This window comes from Marmota marmota, unplaced genomic scaffold (assembly GCF_001458135.2).
Source record: "Marmota marmota marmota unplaced genomic scaffold, marMar, whole genome shotgun sequence".
In the NCBI taxonomy this organism is placed as follows: Eukaryota; Metazoa; Chordata; class Mammalia; order Rodentia; family Sciuridae; genus Marmota; species Marmota marmota.
In genome coordinates this window covers 1,926,563-1,947,802 of record NW_026000000.1, presented here as the reverse complement: position 1 = coordinate 1,947,802, position 21,240 = coordinate 1,926,563, and the positions used below count along the sequence as shown (strand labels likewise).

The 21,240-nt window shown below is 29.9% G+C and overlaps 1 protein-coding gene across 12 annotated transcripts in view; it reads right to left on the bottom strand.

The window, feature by feature from the left end:
• Nucleotides 1–21,240, bottom strand: part of Pcdh15 (protocadherin related 15) — a 1,628,869-nt gene that overhangs the window by 41,529 nt on the left and 1,566,100 nt on the right. For all 12 annotated transcript variants that reach the window (XM_048807407.1, XM_048807408.1, XM_048807415.1 and 9 more), the window contains 2 exons: nt 18,341–18,556; nt 11,212–11,300 (listed from right to left, as the gene is read on the bottom strand). In XM_048807407.1, coding sequence (XP_048663364.1) covers nt 11,212–11,300; nt 18,341–18,556 — 305 coding nt within the window. The remainder of the gene's footprint in view (nt 1–11,211; nt 11,301–18,340; nt 18,557–21,240) is intronic.

Sequence of the window (21,240 nt, the reverse complement as noted above, 5' to 3'; positions counted from 1 at the left end):
AAAAAAAAAAAAAAAAAAAAAAAAAAAAAAGGACTTTGTATATACCTCAGTGGTTAAGCACCCATGGGTTCAATCCCTAATACCAAAAAAAAAATTGGATATGTGAAAAACAGTTGGGTGTGGAAAAGCCCTAGAAATAAAAAAGTTAAAATCAGGAACAATGTCATTTAGCATTATTCATTATTTATGATATATATATATATATATATATATATATATATATATATAATAAATATATATAAAATATGATACCCACTGTTTATAAGGTACTGGTCTACGTGGTAGGAATGTAGCAATGAACAATAGCAAAATTATCTTGACTTCAAAAATTTTGTGTAAGCTTTGCCAGTTGTTTGATACCATTAATTATCCAGTGTCGGGGTACACAGGACTTTTTTTCTTAGTTCTACTGCTTTTCTTTTATGCACATACAGGAAGAGACTACGGTATATATATATACTTTTAAAATAAATGAATTTGCTCAACATAGTAAAAATTCAACAATATTACCTTTTCATCAGCAGGTACAGAGAAAAACACAGTAGTGTGGACTGTGTATTCTACTACTTCTAGGTTATTTAAGTATTATGTAGATTCAGGTAGAAACAAAATAAATGACAATATAACCATTATATTTATTATAAAAGAATAAATTAAAGGTGGCTGACCACCAAAATAATTGCCCTGAATTTACATTGTTGATAGCAACTTATCTATTTAAAACACAAATACTATAGTCAATATATATTACAGAATAGTGTCCAAGTATGGCAAACTTCCTCAGAACAAAAGAACTGGCTTTACTTGATCTCCTAAGAAGTGAAAAACTAGCAAAATAATTAGAATAATTGCAATAATTATTAAATGAAAATCAAATTTTAATTTAGATTTTCATCATTACACTATGATTTAAAATATCTACAACATACCCAGAATATTTATATAATTATGTACTATTTAGAAGCATTTTAAAACTGAAAACTTCTAAGGAACTATGTTAGTATAGATAATATAAGCTTTGTTATGGGAACATATTAAGTGTGCTACCATATTCTAAATAATATAAAATATAAAAATTTAAGCAGCTTTTTAGAATAAACTTTGAAAAACATGTTAACTTTTTTCCTATGAAAATTCCTTTATTTCAAATCAGAAACTAAGGTTTTGAATAAAAACTGGCTCTCTTGTTCTTGAACCAAGTTATTTTAGGTACCTATCCCTGAAATAAATTTACAGCATCAACTTAATCAGTTTCATATATACATGCATCTTCAATTGGATTCAGCCATATATTGCATTATACAAAACTAAAGTGTAAGGTCTTAATTGAAATAATTGCATAGCTGAGACAGATATTTACTTATGGTTGATTTAACTTTCATTTTTTACCCTAAAATTATTATAACATCCATATTCTAAATTACCCATCAGTACTAATGAAAAATAAAGTGAAAGTATCATTTTTATGAGAATTTATGACCTTGCATGGTCAGCTCACTCTAAAGAAAAATAGGTTAAATTTTAAATCAGATTTACCTCCTGAGAAGTAATGCAGCAAAGAGAACCCAGTTTACTGCTGGTCTATAGATACACATTCAAATTAACTTCCACTCTTATCCATCTGCGTGTTTCTAGAAATTAAATAATCTCTCAGTTTTAGGGCATACCTCTGCAGAATGGGAATACTACCCACACATAACTTAAAGAGTGTGTAGAAGGAGTTAATTCGAAAACACCTACTAAATACACATAACCCAACAAATAGAGTGCTATGTTACATTTGTGTTAGCTATAGGAATTTTTAAGATTCCATGATTGTAAACTCTAATGCTTAGACTTTTGCTGAAGTAAATGGCTTATATTTTAGTAGCACTATCTATCTCCACTCCAGGAACCTGTCAATATTTTTCAAAAGCCTTCCTGAAAGAATCAAGTCACTGGGGACTGCTGGAGGAATACACAATACAGGTTTTACTGTATTCCTAACTTCTTTGCTACATTATTATAAACCTATAGGGACTTTCCTCAAATTATAACCCAATTATTACTACCCATAGTCCTTGGCATTTGGTTCATTACATTCTATGGTCACCTCTCTACCCTAACCCATATGATAACAATATTTTCTCTTAATTTGAAATCAGACTCAGAAATAATTCTGATTTTCTACCAAAAATGGTATAGTTTTGTTACCTTTGCAAATGATTCTATTCTTTTCTTTGTGTGTGTTTGCTTGTGTCTTTCACTTTTGTCTAGATAAGGTGAAAGGCAAGTTTGTGACCACTTTAATTAGGCCTGCTTGCTTTAATTTCCTTCTTTTGTGTTTGCTTTATTTTTGTGAACTCATTTTCAATGTATTTTATCTTGTTTTACTGCTTGAATCATTGTAAGCTACTTAAATTCTCTTTGGAATAAGGTAGAATATTAAGTAGAATTAAATTTAGCCTCAGATACATGAGACATAAATGAAAACAACTAAAATACATTTATCAAATTAACAATACAAATAAAATTTTCTTATATAAACATGTGGTTGAATTTATTTCTCACATTAAAAAACAGCAGCAGTGTCTGAGGTAAATTGCGAATAAATTGGAGAAAGTTAAGAGAAGAATCATAGACATGATTAAGAAAATAGAGGATAAGCACCTTGAGGAACAGCTCAGTGGTAGACCACTCTCTCAGCAGGTGTGAGGCCCTGGGTTCAATTTCCAGCACCTCAAAAAGAGGGAGGGGGGTGATGTGATTGACTTTTGCTGAGTGGAGTGGCTACCCTAGTAAAAGATATATTTATTTATGTTACACTGTATCTTGATTGAATTGTAAACTAATGAGATGTTTTATTGGACAAACTTATGGATTATAAAAACAATATAATGCTGTATTACTCATTTCTTTTAAAACATGGAGAAAGAGAAAATGAGAGAGAGAGAGAGAGAGAGAGAGAGAGAGACAGAGAGACAGAGAGACAGAAAGAGATAGTTTCAAAAGAATTAAAGGCCCCACTGTGTTTTTTGGAAATCTCTATAAAACAACTGTTATTTTTTTTTTTTTTTTTAAGATAGAGTGAGAGAGGGAGGGAGGAAGGGAGAGAAAGAGAGAGAATTTTTAATATTTTTTTTTTTTTTTAGTTTTCGGCGGACACAACATCTTTGTTTGTATGTGGTGCTGAGGATCGAACCCGGGCCGCACGCATGCCAGGCGAGCGCGCTACCGCTTGAGCCACATCCCCAGCCCTAAAACAACTGTTATTTTAAATGTTGTAATAAAACAATATATAAGAATGCCCTATCATATTATGGTTTCCAATTATTTTCTGTTTGGTGAGAGACAAAGTTCTGGAAACTAACCTGAACTGAATGATGTGATATATGAAGACCATAAAACAGATAAATGTTAGTTAAGTTTACCCACTCTATATCTTTCTGCTTCTCTCCATAATTTCCAGATTTTTTATTAAAGACAAGTACAATAGAGGGCTAGAATAGGTCTTTTTTCATTGTTTTATGATTGAATTTTTCTTATAGAATATTAATAACCACTTTCCCTCAAGTCACAGAAAAAATATTTCTGTATAATTTATTTTGTCAATTAGTAAGATAATTTCTAAATTCTTTTAAAATATCAATTGTAAATCCACAGTTAAATTGAAAATATCAGAGTCAACATATTTACACTTTTAAGTGTGATTTATGTTATTTATTTTTCTCAATCTATCTCAATCTAGCCTTCACCTTCAATCTTACTGTTTTCTTAAAATATTCTCTTTACTATTTGTTAATTTTTCTATGCTAATAACTATTTTTACAGGGCAAATGTGGATAATGCAAGAATATCTTCATTTTACTTAAAACTAAAAAAATAATGTTTTAATTGGATTTTCTATTAAAATATTATTTATATTCTATAATATAAATATATTCAACCTAGTAAAATTCTCCTTATCTTTTATTGAAAATAACAGCAATTGTTCAAAGATTTTAATTTTTGTTAGAATTAAGGGCAAAAACAGAGGGTTCTTGATTTAATTATAGGAAATTTTTTTTTAATTTTTATTTTTTACCTGTTACTGTGTCCAAAGTTTGAATAAAAAATGAAAAACATAGAGTAGAAATAGTAGTAATGCTGACAGAATATACCATCTATGTATGCCAGTGAAGCCTCATCCTTTATTTTAATCTATTACATTTTTATGTTATTTTAAAAGCTTGGGAAAACAGCACAAATATGATTTTAATTTTTCCATTATCATATCTTCAGATAGGACATATTAGTTGAGAAAATTGATTTATTATTCTTCTATACTTTGTTTCTCCCAACATAAACCGGTATGGTTTTAATTATAAATACTCAAAAATTTGTTAATTAATGGACAATGACTATTTTGGACATCAAAATAAGAAACTAACTGAAACAAATAGGACAGCTTACATGACTCTTTACTAAATAAACATACAAAGGAATCTTTAGAAAACTATTTGATGAGTCATTTGCTTTGGTTACTTCACTTATAGGAAAATATGGACAAACTTGGAAAACGCAAGTGACAAAATAAAAAAGAATTTGTCTTAATGTATATAAAATATAATATTTATTAATTATTATTATAAGTTTCAGCCATTTTTAACTGATGACTAATCTTTAATATAAATAATTTATTTATGTTAAATTAAAAACTTTAACTCTCAAAAACAACTACTAGAAGTGAAATGTACAGAACAGAACACCCTTATTGAAGCCTCCTTTCATTGATGCTGTTAGTTCAATACTAAAGGATCACGCATAATTAAGAATACTTTCATATGATACTGAATACTAAATAGACATTAAATCTGTACAACTTTTTACATCTCAAAGATTTAAGCATTAAAGATACTACTGCAGGGCTGGGGATATAGCTCAGTGGTAGAGTACTTGATTAGCATATGTGAGGCCTAGATTTAATTCCCAGTACCACCCTAAAAAACTACTACTGCAATGTGCATGATTATTTATATAAAAACATATTTAAAATATAATTGGATAGTGGGCTATCTTTTTTTCTAAAAATAATTAGTGTTTCTTATAATGAATTAAAAGTCTTTCTTCTTGCAAGAAGAGATTACTTTTCCTTCTCTACCAAAATAAAACTAAAAGCTAAATATTTCAGAAAAATAAAAAATCAATTACCTTTGTGCTGAAGAATTACCAAGGGTTTAGCTAAAATCAAATTGCATTCATCTTTAAAAAAAATAATAGAGAATTTTACCTTGTACATTAAAATACAAGATTTCATTATATATTAGAAATTGTGTTCTATTTTTATGATTGGCTTTAACATATTTTATAACTATTTCAGAAAATATTATTTTTTCACAAATTGTACTATCAAAATGGCTATATTCCATTATTTGATAAAAATGAGGCCATTTATAGATCAATAGAATAGAAGGAAGGGAACAGGGGGGAGAAAAAGGGGAGGAAAAGATGAAATACTGGAAACTGAATTAGAGCAAATATTTCATGCTTGTATGATTATATCAGAGTGAGCCCTAATGTTATGTATAAATAAAAAGAACCAATAACATAATAAGCAAATAAATAAAAAGGAAATAGTACAGAAAAAGAGCAAAGGAAAAATAATGGTAGAGTTGTTATAAAAAATAAAATATAAGCATTCCAATATATTATGCTTAAAATCCTTCAATAAAAATATGACTGATTACCAGAAAGAGTTAGACCATTCGTAATAATTCTCTACTGATCATTTCTTTCAACTATCTTTGTGTTAAGTTAACTTAGAGAAAATTTGCATGTTGCTGGTAACTTACTTAGAAAACACAGCTTATATGACAAGTATTACAACTAAAGAAACTCTTAATTCCTGTGGTTACCATGTTGGACAGACAAGAACTCTCCATATTAAGCTGAATTTGAAGTCTTCCAAGTGACCTATGAGGTTCTATATAACTTATTTTCTACTTTCTTATCTGTATTTTTATTTGCTGAGCATACTCTGAGTTTTTATATCTGCAGTTCCCTCTTTCTTTGTGGTTATTTGAATCTAATTGCATAGTCATATGACTTTCTACCTTAGTTTATTCAGTTATCTGTTCAGATTTAATCTTATCAAAGAGGCTTTCCTTAACTACCCTCCTTAAATTAGTATAACCTACCTGCCACAATTTTATATTTGCAAGTTATATTTACTTGTGTTTGTTGGAATTGAAGTACCTAACATCATATTATATATTAGCTTATTAATAATGCTATTTTATTCGCTGTTTCCTTGCAAGAGAAAATAAACTCCCTGTAATCATTGTTTTCTGGTTTATCTGAGTGCTTACAACTTGTAACTAACTTTTTAATGAGTAAATCACCAGCTTTATGTTATGGATATTAGCACACTTAAAGAGTTTAATTTATTATCCATGATTTCTTAGCTAATCATTAGTGGGGTGTAGATTAAGCATAACTAATTCAAACTCAAACAGAATTTAACCTTTCTCTTCAAGACCAAGTTTTTATTATACTGATTTAAGAAAATGTAAGTAATGAAATTTATCATTTACTGTTTCATGGATTTGCTTGTCAAAAGACACCTGAATTCTTATGCTAGAAATTTATGTGTTTTGGCTAGATTTCCAAACTATGTTTTGTAACTTTAATTCCAGGAACTATAAATTGATTACACAGACACATTTCAGGTGCTCTATAAATATATCATGGAGATGAGGCTCTTGCACATTAAATCAATAACTGCTTCAATAAAGTCCTACTAAAATTGAATTTTCATATTGTATTTAGAAAGTAAGAGAAGCACTGGAGCAACTCTGAGACCTAAATTACTGGTTCCAATTTGTATAGTATTTCCAAAATATTTTTTATATAATCTTGGGATTTAAGTTTTAGAACCCCAATCATTATTAATTATTATTAATTTTATTAATTTGGGGTTTATAGTGAAGAAGAAGAAGAAATGAAGAAGTCAAGAAATAAAAATACATTTTAGTTTCTTCTCTGTATGCTTATTTTTAAGTATTTGTTGATGTTAAATTGTCCCTACTCTTATCCTCCCAGCTGTTGTCTCTATGCCTTAATCTCAAAAACGTTTAAGTAAGAAAAACACAAAGTTCCAAACAGATAAATTCTAAGATCAACATGAGACACTGCAGATGTGTAAGGCTATCTGTAGGAAGACTAGGATAACATACTTACACTGAAATTTGTTGAATGCATTAATATAATTAAAAATAGATGTTTCACCAGGCATTGTGGTGTACACCTGTAATCCCAGTGACTTAAAAGCTGAGGCAAGAGGATTGCAAATTCAATGTCAGTCTCAGCAATTTAGTGAAACCCTGTCTCAAAATAAGAGATTAAAAAAGGCTGAGGATATAGCTCAGTGGTAAAGTATTCCTGGGTTCAAGCCCAGTACAAAAACAACAACCAAAAAAAAAAAAAGATGTTTTATTACCAATGGGATTTGACCAGTTCTTTAAGCATGACATAACAAAAATGATTTTAAAATTTACTGAAACAATTTAAGCCCATTTGGGGAAGTGTGGAACTAATCATTATCACTATTATAGCAGCCAAGATTTACTCTAAGCATTCTAGTTTCCAGGTGCTATGCTGTTAGCTATCAAACTATAGTAGTCTTGTTTGCAAAAACTTTTTCATCACAAAGTGGATATAAGGTTATTAAGCTTTCCTTTCATCAAGTTTCCTGATTCATCATAATTTTAGACTTTCCAAGGAAACTTTGGATTATGTTTTGGCCTTAAATATGTGTCTACCTAAAGGAAAAAATAAAAGTGATAATCTCATGGAATTCAAAATGTCCACTTCATTTATAACAGGAATGTCTCATGGGAAATACAGAAAGTGGCTTTGATGATGAAATGACTTGTCATCTATGAATGTCCACAGGGAATGAACATGTTAATTAGTCTGGTCACTGGAACAATAAATTTTTATATTTAATTAACTAATTGGCACTCTGTGGTCTACATGGTTTATGTTTATATTTTATTACTCTTTAGTACTGATAGGATGAACATATAGGGATTCACACTGCTTAATCAAGTATAAAAGTTCTCATCTCTACTGTTTACATCAACTAAGGTAACTTTCAAAAAAGTGTTCAATATATTCCTTCTTGAGAAAAATCTAAAATCTGGGGCTAGGGTTGTGGCTCAGCGATAGAGTGCCTACCTAGCACATGTAGGACACTGGGTTCGATCCTCAGCACCACATTAAATAAGTAAGTAAGTAAATAAATAAATAAATAAATGTATTGTGTCCAACTACAACTAAAAAACAACAAACAAAAATATTTTTAAAAATCTACAAAGAGGAATCAGGAATGGAAAGGACCATCCCTTCAACAATCGGTGATAGAAAAACTGAGTATCTACATATAAAAGAATATACCACATATAAAAATTAACTTTAAATAGATTAAAGACCTACAAGTAAGACCTAAAGCTATAAAACCCCAGTAAAGAACATACGAGTATGGTTACATACTATTACATTTGGTAATGATTTGTTGGATGGGATACCAATACCATAGTCCACAAAAGCAACAACAGACAAATGGGATGACATCAAATTTAAAATCTTGTGTTTATTATAGGACCCAACCAACAGAGAAAAAAGGTAACCTATGGAACCACACAAAAAGCTGCAAATCCGATGTCTGGTGAGGAGTTTATATCAGAATATATGAAGAATTTCCTTCCCCAGCTTAACTACAAAAAAATTCAAATAACTCCTGTGAAAATAGTCAAACAACTCAGACATTGCTTCAAAGATTACATACAAACATCTAATTGCATATAAAAATATGCTCAATTTTATTACTCACCAGAAAAATTCAAATGAAAAACACAACAATGTATGACCTTGAACCCTTTATGATGGTTACTATCAACAAAATTAAGAGAAAAAGAGAAATCTTTGATAGGAATGTGAAGTAGTACAAAGCTTTGTGTACTTTTGGTGTAAAATGATACAAATATTATAGAACAGTATTATGTTCTTTAAAAATATTTATGAAGTAGAACTCCAATATATTCCAAAAATTTCACCTGTGGGCATATATACAGAAACATGAAATCAAGGTCTACACAAGATATTTGTACACCTATGTTCATAGAAGCAGTATTCACAATACCCATGAAGTAGAAGGAACCCAAATGTTTTTCAAGGGATGAATGGATAAACAAAATATAGTAGGCACATACAATAGAATAAAATTTAGCCTTAAAATAGGACTAGAACTGGTGACATAATACACCATGGATGAATACTGATGCTATTACATTAAGTGAAATAAGCCAATTACAAAAGGAGAGATTGTATTATTCTATTTACATGATATATTGAAAGTCATCAAATTTATATATTTAGAAAGTAAAATGGTGGGATAAAGGGAGAGGAAGAGATTTGTTACTTAATGTATATAGAATTGCAGTTCCACAAGATAAAAACATTCTGGAAATCTGTTTAAGAGCAATGTATAAAAATTTAACAATAAAAAGTTATAAATTTAAAAATCGCTAAAATGATAAAATTTATTATGTGAAATTTTAGCACAATGAGAAAAGGAATGAAAAAATGTGGTTTTTGTTTAACATACTGGAAAAGACATATTTAATACTTTCAAGATTATTAAAAGAGAGCTGTGGATGTACCTCAGTGCAGAGTGCTTGCTTAGTGTGTGCAAAGTCCTGGGTTTCATCACCAGTATTAAAAAAAAATTATCAAAAGATAGATGACTTTATTCCAGTTTTCAAGATAAGAAAGTATAGCCACAAGTATTAACTGTCTTGCCCATTTACAATAGAATCTCATATGTACTTCTGAATTCATAAACTGTTATTCATTATAGAGTTAAGTCCTTTTTTAAAAATGTTCAAAAACATGATATCATTCTATGTAAAGTTGAACTGTCCTTTATATAAAATCCTCCTTATGTAAAAAGTTTAACATTCTTTGTATATTCATTATATTCATTGTAAAGGTATATAATTTAGTTCTCAACAATCTTATAGGCTTTATTAGTTCTTATTGACCAAAGGTGAAACTTAGGTCTGAAACAATCAGTTGTTATAGTCTGTGTTACAAACCAGTCATATGAAGTTCAAGCTCCTTTTGCAATCATACATTTATCTGAAGTTGACAATTTTTTTTCTTCTTCATATGATCACATCCACCATATCCAATAAGGTCATCATGTCTTACAAATCTCTACAAAACTGTACTTTTGTTTTGGATTTTCTATTTCAGTTTAATTAAATATAAAGAAAAGGCATCATGATTTTTTGTGCACAAGACACTCATTGAATAGAAGTATCAAGTTCCTACTATATAACTACAGTTAGAGCAATAAAAAGAAATTTCCTACCTACATAAAGATTATATTCTATTGGGAAAATGACATATTTTCCAAAATATTAGATAATGCTTTGAAGAGAAATAAAACAGAATAAAGGGTTAGAGTTTAAAAAGGGTACCATATGAAAGCACAGAACACACACACAAACACACAAATAAATACAAACTATGATAATTACAAAATATGTTAGGATAGTTTAGAATGAAATAGTGAAGATATTTTAATACTGTGTGATAATATAAAATTAGAGAATAACAGCCTAATAAATAATGGCAACTATAACTGTGTCAACAACATATTTGACCATGTAATGTCCAATGTTAACAAAGAATAAGAACATGCTACATGTTTTATATAACTAAGAAGACATATTGTTAAAAATTATTTTTAATATGGTTTTATAGAATAATCTCTAGAAACTGAGACATACTATTTTTAAAACTAACATTTTCTGGACTAGCTGGATTGCTAACGTTATACATTTTATTGTTTATATAATCTAGGACTGCAAATGAAGCATACATTAAACTATGGATGTAATTGCCAAAATATTAGCAATTTGCAGCCTTGAAGTTTTGTTGCTGTATCAATCAAAGCATTCAGAATAATAAAATCTTCTCAAACCTTTTATTGATCCTTGAAGGTATTATCAAAATATTTTTACATATTTCCAATGAAGCTATATAGAGAAAATAGTAATCTAACTTATCATGAAGAAACTCTTTTAAAAGATAGCTTTAATCTGAATATCATAATGATTAAAATGACTTAATAAAATTAAAATCAGTCATATGAAAATAAATATATAAGTAAACAAAATCCATTACTCTGTAAGATCTTCTATCTTTTTTTCCACTAAAGTAGGGGGCACATTGGAAACAATGACTTGCATATCCAGCTGATTGACCACAGAGACCTGAAAAAAAGAAGAAAAATAACTCATTTTTTTTTTACTCAAAAATTCAACACAATCTATAGAGAGAATAATTTTATGTTGCCATCTACTTTTTATATAAGGCCTAACTTCTCTACCATCTATGTTGCACATAGATGCCTTATCAGGGAGTCAGAGTCATATAGTTACAGCAATCACTTAATTAACTTAAATGTGAAGTAGCCACAACATTATTGGGAGAAGTGAAAGTGTTGCAAATCAGAGTACACACAATTCCTTTGAAGAGCTCAGCTACCATTTAATTCTACTGAATATTACTATTTAGAAAGAAAATTCAGATTTGCTGAATATTTCAATGAAGAGAAGAAGAAATGCAAACTATTATGGAAAATGTTTTCAAATAATTAAAAACATTTCTAACCATTTTTTTAGCCTAATACATCAGGTCTGAAGACTGTATAATAAGCCAGGGATCTGTTGGCTTATCACCTATGCACAACAGTTAACATTGGCAGTGTGACCTCTGTACCTCTAACTCATTATATAACTATCTGGACCCAAATACCTAAGTTTTACTTAAACAGATCAGTCCTGATTCTTTATTTACAAAAATCACGTAACTTCATTAGAAAAATTGATTTTCACAGTTTTTATGTAACTTTTTCTTTTCTTATTGGTCCTGGATAAAAAGAACAAATTTATGTAGAAACCTTTTCAAATTACTTTTGAGTTTTAGCAGAAAAACACATGAAAAATCTCTAGATGTACATATATAAAACTTATGAAATTGTTTCTTTCCTTCTCTCTCTCTGTCTCTCTTAATATTAGACCATGAAAAGTCAGGAAAAAAAATCTAGTGAAAAAGAAATATCCTGGAAAAATAACAATCATAAGATATTATTTAAACAAGAAATATCTTCACCAGAACCTCCTGAACCTCCTGAACATCCCATCATATCCTGTAACTGCCCTCTCACCTGGACTCAGAAGTTCTGAACTAGTGGCCTCAGGAATGAGGAGCTATCCCAGTGTATTTGAGCGGAAGTACTTCCAACTACTTAGTGGGAGGAGGTTCAGGAGTGACAACATGGTAGTTATTGACAGGCAAAGCAATGAAGAGCATAAGCAGTATATTGAAGGGATGACAGAGAATAGGGATAATCATTCTTTATTTCCTTTAATACAGGTTAACATCACTATCCGTCCTGTTGGATGTGTCTCTATAGATCTGTCCCTATATCTAATAAACATGTTTTTCCTTATCAGCATTTGGGCTCTGAATAAAATGCATGCAAGGCATATTTGGTAAATGCATATTTGATAATATGTAATAAGCACTGGTTAACTGTTCACCCAGCTATTTCTGTTTTCCTAGTGGGATCACTGTAAAAATAGATTTCCCAGACTTCCAGGTTGGTTATTACAGACATATGATCAAGTTCTTGCCAATGTAAAGACAGGAAGGGAAAGAATTAATAATATTAGACTTCTTTTATCTGAGAAATCCGCCCCCATCTACATTAGGATGAAGAAGCCATAAAGAAGGGGAGAAGTACAAAAGGGGAGGAGCTTAAGTCTCTGAACTTTTTTGAATAACTATAAAGGACACTAGTCAAACATGTATACTCTCTTGTTAAGTCATATGAGAGAAAAAGAAAATCTGTTTTGTTAAAGCATTAAAATCTTGGACTTTTTATTATATATTTACCCCATCAGCTCAAATATCTAAAGTTCTATTACCACAGTTGTTGGTAGAATCTTAATAATTTTAGAGCAATAAAACTTAGACTGTTAGTTATATGTGGGTGCAAGGAAGCTACAGATTTTCTGTGCTTGTTTTCTGCTACTGAGCAGCTGATTTATAAATAAATATTTAGAATTCAATCAATTTTATATGGTAAGGAAGCAAAATTTGGCATTGCAGATATAAGTAACTCTCATTGGCCTTTTAAGGACTGTCAATGATTTTGCTGCATTCCGGAGAAATAACTTGTTCAAAAAGATTTTAAATTTATTAGTGAGATTTGGAACTAAATTCTGACTGAATCAATGATAAAAAGTAAGTAATATTTTAGGTCCTCAGAAATATGTACAGATTGTTTATAGTTTTTCAAAAATATTCTTAGATCTTGACAAATTCTGACATGATTTCGTATTCTTAGGACATAAGAGGAATATAATGAATGTGGTAGCACACTCTTATAATCCCAGTGATTCAGGGAGCCTGAGGTAAGAGGATCACAAGTTCAAGATCAACCTCAAAAACTTAGACTCTGTCTGAAAAAAATAAATAAATAAAGAGCACTTGGGGACTTAGTGGTTAAGCACCCCTGGCTTCTATCACCAGAACCAAAAAAAGAAAAGAAAGAAAGAAATGAAAAAGTATATATGTCTATTTCTGTTAAATTAATAAAACTCAGGCTACATTTAACTACAAATATATTGTCTCGGATTACCTCTAAAATTGTTCCTTTCCCATAATAAGACTATGAGGATATATTAGAAATTCATAAGGATTAATTACACCATAATTTTATATTTTTATGCTTTTATTGTATGGTGCTGGGGATTTAGCCTAGGACCTTGTGCATGCTAAGCATGTGCTCCACCTCTGAACTATAACAAAACCCTACACCATAATTGTAAAAATATCCTACAAATTTCCTTAATTCAGCTCTATAGGTTGATTATAAGTGAAACTTTTCAAAATATAGATTTATATCATTGTAGGTATTGCTTTTGTAATAGGTTAAAATGACTAGACACAATAAAAAAGAAAATTTATATTTTTGAATCAGAGTTCTAAAACAGAGGTTTCTAATTCACATATTTTATTTCTAAGCCCTATTATTTCTTCCTCATAACATACTATCTTTTTATTTCCCTTTCTTGATCCCATAAAAGTTAGAGATTACCATCTAATACAAATACAACACAATTCATAAATAACTGATATATATGGTACTTTCATTTTTATGGTATCCACATTGAAAGATAAAAATTGGCAAAATTATTTCAATAATGCTTTTAACCCAATAATTTAAACTTTAATGTTATCCGAATATATATTCAATATAAAACATCTTATTAAGGAAATAGTTTATATTTTTTTTTCATCTTAAGTCTTTGCAATCCAGTGTGCATTAAATACTTACAGCACATCCAATGGTGACCAGGTGAATTTCCAGTGATCAGTAGTTACATTTGACTGATAGCTAGTGTGTTGGACAATCCAGTTACAGATACATGCATCACTTCCTGCTTGAACTGGTCATTGTTCCTTTTAAATGAACTCTGCTATACACTCACTTTTCATGAAATGAAAGTAATGGTTTTAAAGCCTTTTCATATCATCATATATTTTCTTCTTTGATATTACATTAAAACTCAAGTAATAATTTCTACAAGGTTAGGTTTGATGTAAAATCTAAAGCCACATTTAGAAACATTTTAAGTAACACTGAAAATTCATTTATCTTTATTGTAATTTGAATTTATCTTTTACCCATGAATGAGTTTTCAATGTCTTTTTCAATCATGTGGAAAATATTGGTTCAGATTTTTGTCAGAGTTTTCAAATGGGACACACTTTGTTATATAATATCAAGAAAAGAAATATTATTTACTATAATCATTGATCTCATAAGTTAATCTTTGAGTAAAGGGAAGCTGTCATTTCTTAGTGGCAGATATAAGCTTTCCAATATCCAATTTGTGCTAAAAAGCTTCAACGTTTTCATTAGCAGTAAATACTATCATTTGTTTTTTCAAAATGACGTGATTACAGCACTTACTTTTGTAAATATCTACCAAATAGTTTTAAATAGACATATTTTGTCTTTAAGTTAAGGAATTCATGGGAATAAAGCATAGGGAATAAAAAAAACTATTAAAGGAAGGAAAGTGTTTTGAATCAGATTCTAGTGAGTAAGTTGAGTTAGTGGTGGAGTACTAGTTTTAGCTTTATGAAATAGAATCCTACTCCATTAAATAACAATGAGGATGCAGATAATATCCTGGACTATTGGGAACAGATTTTTCTAGGATATTGGGAGTGAACATTCACTCCGAGAAATACAGAGTGAATGCTGGAAAATAAAAGTTCATTTAAAATGAAACTAATCTTACTTCTGTGTTTCTTTTTGGCAGATAAAATTACCATGGGAAGAGGTATGGGGAAAGTAGAGAGTTGGAATTAATTAGAGTTACAACTTTGCTAAATGCGTACGTGTATCAGTAAAGGTGGTGTGATTGGCTGTCAACTTCACTGGATTAAGAGATGTTTAGATAATTGGTAAAGTATTGCTTCTAAGTGCTTCTGTGAGGATGTTTCTGGAGAAGACTGGAGTGTGGGGTAGTAAACTGAGTGGGTGAGATGTGCTCTCACTGAAGACCGCACCACACAATTGGCGGTTGCCCCATAGGTAACAATGTAATATAAGAAAGGGAAACATCCTCTCTTTCCTTTTGGCTTTTCCTTTCTAAGTGGTCATATTTTCTCCTCTCCTTGGATATAGACTCCAGTGCCTCTGACTTCTGGGACCTCTAAGCCATCACTCTTAAATTGCTAGGTAGTTGTCAGGCTTCTGGCTTCTTAGACTGAACCATTCTACCAAGATTCCGTGGTTCTTCAGTTTTCAGATGGATGTTATGCATTTTTTTCAGCCTTATAACTGAGCCAATCTAGTAAATCCACTAGTTCTGTTTTTCGGGAAAACCATAAATAATATAGAAAAAAAAGGAAGCTAAATTTTTATATTAACATGCTTATTATAATTGAAAATATGCCATAAAGCTGATAAGCAAGAAAGGAGAACATTAGGAGGTCTCAATAGAAACATGATGGACAGAAACTATATTGTCAGCTAACTGGAATAAAGGTCCTAGTGGTGACAAAAGTGATAAATTTAGTTAGACATATTCAGCATTATAGTCAAAGAGTAACAGGTTTGAAATGGAGATTATGGAGGCACTGGCAAAGATAATGCCTCTGAATGGTTGAAATAGGGGGGAGGGCAAAGTCATGGGAACAAAGGCATTCAAGGAATGTGAGTTTTGATCACTGAAAAAATCACCATTGCATATAAAGAATGATGTTAAAAAATTAAGTCCAGAGAATTGACGGAGATAGTGAACAGTAATTCCAGGAGTTAAAGTCATATATATGATGGATAATTTTGATCCAAGGTTTGGGAGATCACAGGAAGTAGTGAGTGACAGATGATGAGAATGAAGACTGGACTCTTAGGAGGAAGGTAAGGTTCAGAAGTGATGCGGTTGTACACAGAAGATCCTACTCTACCAGTGGGCAGTATGAAGACTGTGACAGACAAAAATGAAAAAGAATCAAACAGAAGCCACCACTAATAAAGCAGCAGTAAAAATGGTGCCATCTCAGGGGAGAACTAGATTTGTACTAAACAAGAAGCCTTCTTCTAAGTTTAATAACCTTATTTTATCCCACTCTTACTAAAACTTTCCAGTGGCTTCCCACTATATTTAGGGGAAAGTACCAACATTTTTCATGTGGCTTAAGTCTTTTCTATGGACCAGTTATTTTCATCTCTAGCCTTATTAATTATTCATGTTCCTTCTCACATTCTTCTCTGATGAGTAAATAAATTTCTGTGACTTTTCAAACTTGTCATCTTTTATTTCCCGTTTTTGGCACATATTGTGTCTTGTGCATAGAAACCATTCCTTTTATATCTTACTTTTTTGAACTATAGGATTATGTAATTTTGCTGAGAAGGCTTTCCTGATGCTCTTAGTTTGTGTCAGAATATAATAATATATGATATGCATATTATATATGTATATAATATTATGATTTATTTGAATTTTTCCTTGTAAATATATTTTGGCATATACTAAAATTTTCATATATTATTTATAAAGTATAAATTAAAAAAACATAAATTTCACATTATTTATATATAAATCATATATATACTCTATTCACATTATATATATTCTATTTATTTATATATTTTTTGTATTTATTTTATCATATTTTGACTATACTTTGTGTAGTGATCTTATTATTTAGTCTTTAAGGTACCCATTGTGCAAAACTTACAAAACAGAATAAGAAAATGGTATTCTTTTATAACATTTATAGATCTTAATTTGATCAAAATTCTATATCAACCTTAGTATTTTCTGTCTAAACTTCTTGGTTGAGATTGTCCTTTCTTCATCCATTGATAGCTTTACAGTTACAAAGGAGAGTGTAGCTGGGGGACAGTTGGGGCCTTCATACCCAGCGGAATCATGGAAATTGGTCCTCACCATTATCTAAGAAGACAAATACCTGATCATTTATGACTGCATGCATATGATGATTAAGTTTGTCCAGATAGCTTAATGAAGAGAACTGTGAGAAATTAAGATTTATTATGACAAGAAGAATAATACACAAACTATGCTTTACTCCATCTTTATGTGACAAATATATTCAAGAATAATTATAATTTTTATTAGATTTATCATAGAAAAGTCCAAATAGTCCACACTTCCAACTCAGTAGCAATTGCACAGGATATATGAATTAGTTTTAAATATATTCAATAAAAACTAATATCAAACTATTCTTGGAAATGATCTACCACTGTACTTGTGCACAGACCAAGAGAAAGTCAGAACAACAATATTACTGATTACAAATTGCTACAAAACATTTTTTGTTGTTTTCTAAATTACAAAAGGCTAGATGTTAAAAATGTGGATGAAAATTAATTATATTTATGTTTTAGAAACCTGTTTTAAATTATTCCTAAAAATGTTCTGAGCTGAAAATACAATCTCCTGAATAGTATTGCATACAATTTCTTTCTTTATTTCTTTTTTGGTGTCAGGGATTGAATCCAGGAGCACTTAATCACTGAGCCACCTTTCCCAATCATTTTTATATCTTATTTTGAGATAAGGTCCCAGTTGCCTAGGGCCTTGCTAAATTGCTGAGATCATCCTGGCTCACCCTCCTAAATTCATGGGATTAAAGGAATGCACCACTTGCCCAGCTGTGTGTAATTTATACATCTGAAGTTTTCTCTACTTACAAGTACATCAGCTTTTCCACTCAGTCCCTTCCCATAGTTGTCAGTTGCAATAACTTGAAATTTGAAGTAAGATCTTCTCATATTATGGAAGAGCATAGCAGTCTTGATGAGTCCTGTGTATGTTTCCACCACAAACCCTTCTTTTCCCTCTTTAATTGGTGGTATTATGAGTCTGTATGCCATAGCACTATAATTACCAGTATCTTTATCAGTAGCCTAGGAGAGAGGAAAAAATAAGATTATAAATTGACAAGAAAAACTAATCTTTACTGAAGGGATTATTTCTGTTTTTAAGGTTGTTGTAATAATACAATAAAGTTGTCCTAAAATTCTTTTTTTTTTTCTGAATATCATAATGTGTATTTATGTACTTTGCATCCATGGTGTTGAATGGTTATTATGAGAATGATTACTGAAATGTGAATACAAAGTACATAGACAATGGAGGAAGAAATAAGTTAATTTTTAACTGATATGCCTGATAAGTTCAACTCTGAGTTGTGATTCATAATTTGCTGAAAGGTGGGACTGGCTGGTTACCTGAAGATTGTCTTCATGTATTGGGAATACTATATGAGTTTTTAAAAATCTAGCATAGAGCCAGAAGGGGATCAACTTAAAAGACTGCACAAAATATTAAAACGACAGAAAGGTAAATCAAAGTTAGAGTTTTTAACAAATAAATTGGAATGTATAAAATGATCTCAATGAATTAATGCTATAACCATAAATACAGAAGGTACTACTAATCCAATTTCTTTCTTAATCGTTTTATATCCTGATTTACCAGGTTTTGTTATTGGTGGCAGGTGACTTAAAAAATCTGTTTAAGTTTCTTATCATTTATAATTTAAAAAGATTTTAATCATTTGCTTAGATTTTTTTCTATTTCTTTAAAAATATAGCTGTGACCATAATATATAAGGTTGGTTCTGAGGCTTCTAATTAATGAAAATTTTTCAGAATGTCATTTTCAAAGTTATTTAAAAGTGAAATGTTTGAAAAAATTGTGGCTAGGAGAGTCTTCAAAAACTTACATAAGACTATATATAAAATACTCATGATACTAGATATGTAAGTTGTGTGTTTTCACTTATAATCATCATTATCTTCTATTGTATAGCTAGTCTTATTTTTATTAATTCTATTATTATTAAATATCATAATCTGAAGAAGGTACTGCTTTAATTATATAAATTAGTGTTGACCAAATGAACTCTGGTAAATAGAAATGTTCTAAATCTACCCCATGACAGTAGATACTAGCAATGTATGACTACTGCATTCTTGAAATGAGCCTAAGTGGCTAAGCAACTGAAAGTTTAATTTGATATAATTTATATAAATTTCAATAGCCAAGGAATATATAATAAGTGGTAATGTTGGGATATGAATAATGAAAAATAATAATAATAATTGCAAATAATAGCAAAAGTTCATTAAAATACAGCATGAGTTTGACTTAACTTTCAAATTTTGTACACACACATATTTGGATCATTTAAAATATTTCAGCATTTAAAATATTTCAGGATAATCCTATTTACCTGTTAGACAAGATAACAAACTAAGAAACTCAAATATTTCATTCCGTATCAAATATCTTATGAATTTTCTAGAGAGTTAATATTCTCAGCTTTAGAAGAGGGCTCAGACTTATCTCTTTGTGTTCTGTGTGGTTTGCATCATAGCAGAGTTATTATGGCCTTGGAATAATGGTTATTAGATTACTAATCAGTTCACCTTCTCACTTAAAGGGAACAAAAAAGAGCATAGAGGAAAAAATTACTAGTTTTTCTTTTTATGCTTTCACCTATAAGTTCTTTTTGTTTTCAGTTTAACTATATAATAAGAAATAAAATCATATTCCCAACTAAAATTAAAGTCTGATTCTAAATCAAGTCGTCCAAGACATTTCCTATACTAATGAGCTAATTTATTACTAATGCCAAAGCAGCTAAAAATTTAGTGGAATATTAACCTTTTAACCTCTGATTAACATAGGAATTATCCCTAGAGCAAACTACTGATAATGTAAATTTTGAGGTATAAAAACATACCAAAAATTGTGCAAGTTGTGAGTGTACAGCTCAATAGAATTTTACAAAATATGCATCTGTCCAGCATCTGCATCAGGAGATTGAACATCACCAATGTTCAGTATGTGCTCTGAACCATTCCAGGCCCATCTACCACTCTTTGGTAAACTGCAAGTCTTTCCCTGGGTCATTGACTAGTTATGCATATTTTTAAAATTTGTATTAATGGAACCATAGAATATGCTTTGTTTTATGTTCAAATTCTTTTTTTTTATTTTGTGAGATTCTAAGACATTTTATTTTAAAATAAATGCTGCATAACAATGAAGTCACATTTAGAAAAGAAAAGATGGTCACCATAAAATCATAGTGATTGTTTGGCACATTAGGCTACTATATACAGTTCCTACTGATTAACTTCCCGTTTCAATAAACAGATTCACTTTGATAATATCCCTAATTCATTAAATTTTGATAACTATACTATAGCCATATTTCATTTTAAAGGATTAAAGTGCTTTTTATAACATGCCTTTCTGAAAAAATAACCACTTAATGTAAAAGTTTAGATGCAGAATTAGTCATTTTAGTTCAGAAATATCTAGGAATTTTTAAAATAACTTTTCATAGTATATTTGGAGCAATTAGTAAAAAATGAGACAAAATTTTCAAAATCATATTTATTAACCTTTTTAAGTATGTATATATATATATATATATATATATATATATATATATATGTTTTTATATATATATCTGCACTATATAGTGCAGCAATAACCTCACTTTAAGTTCTATTTCTTTAAATGGGCATGATACTGTAATACCCATGATTTACTTCCTGAAGATAGTTGTTGAGAA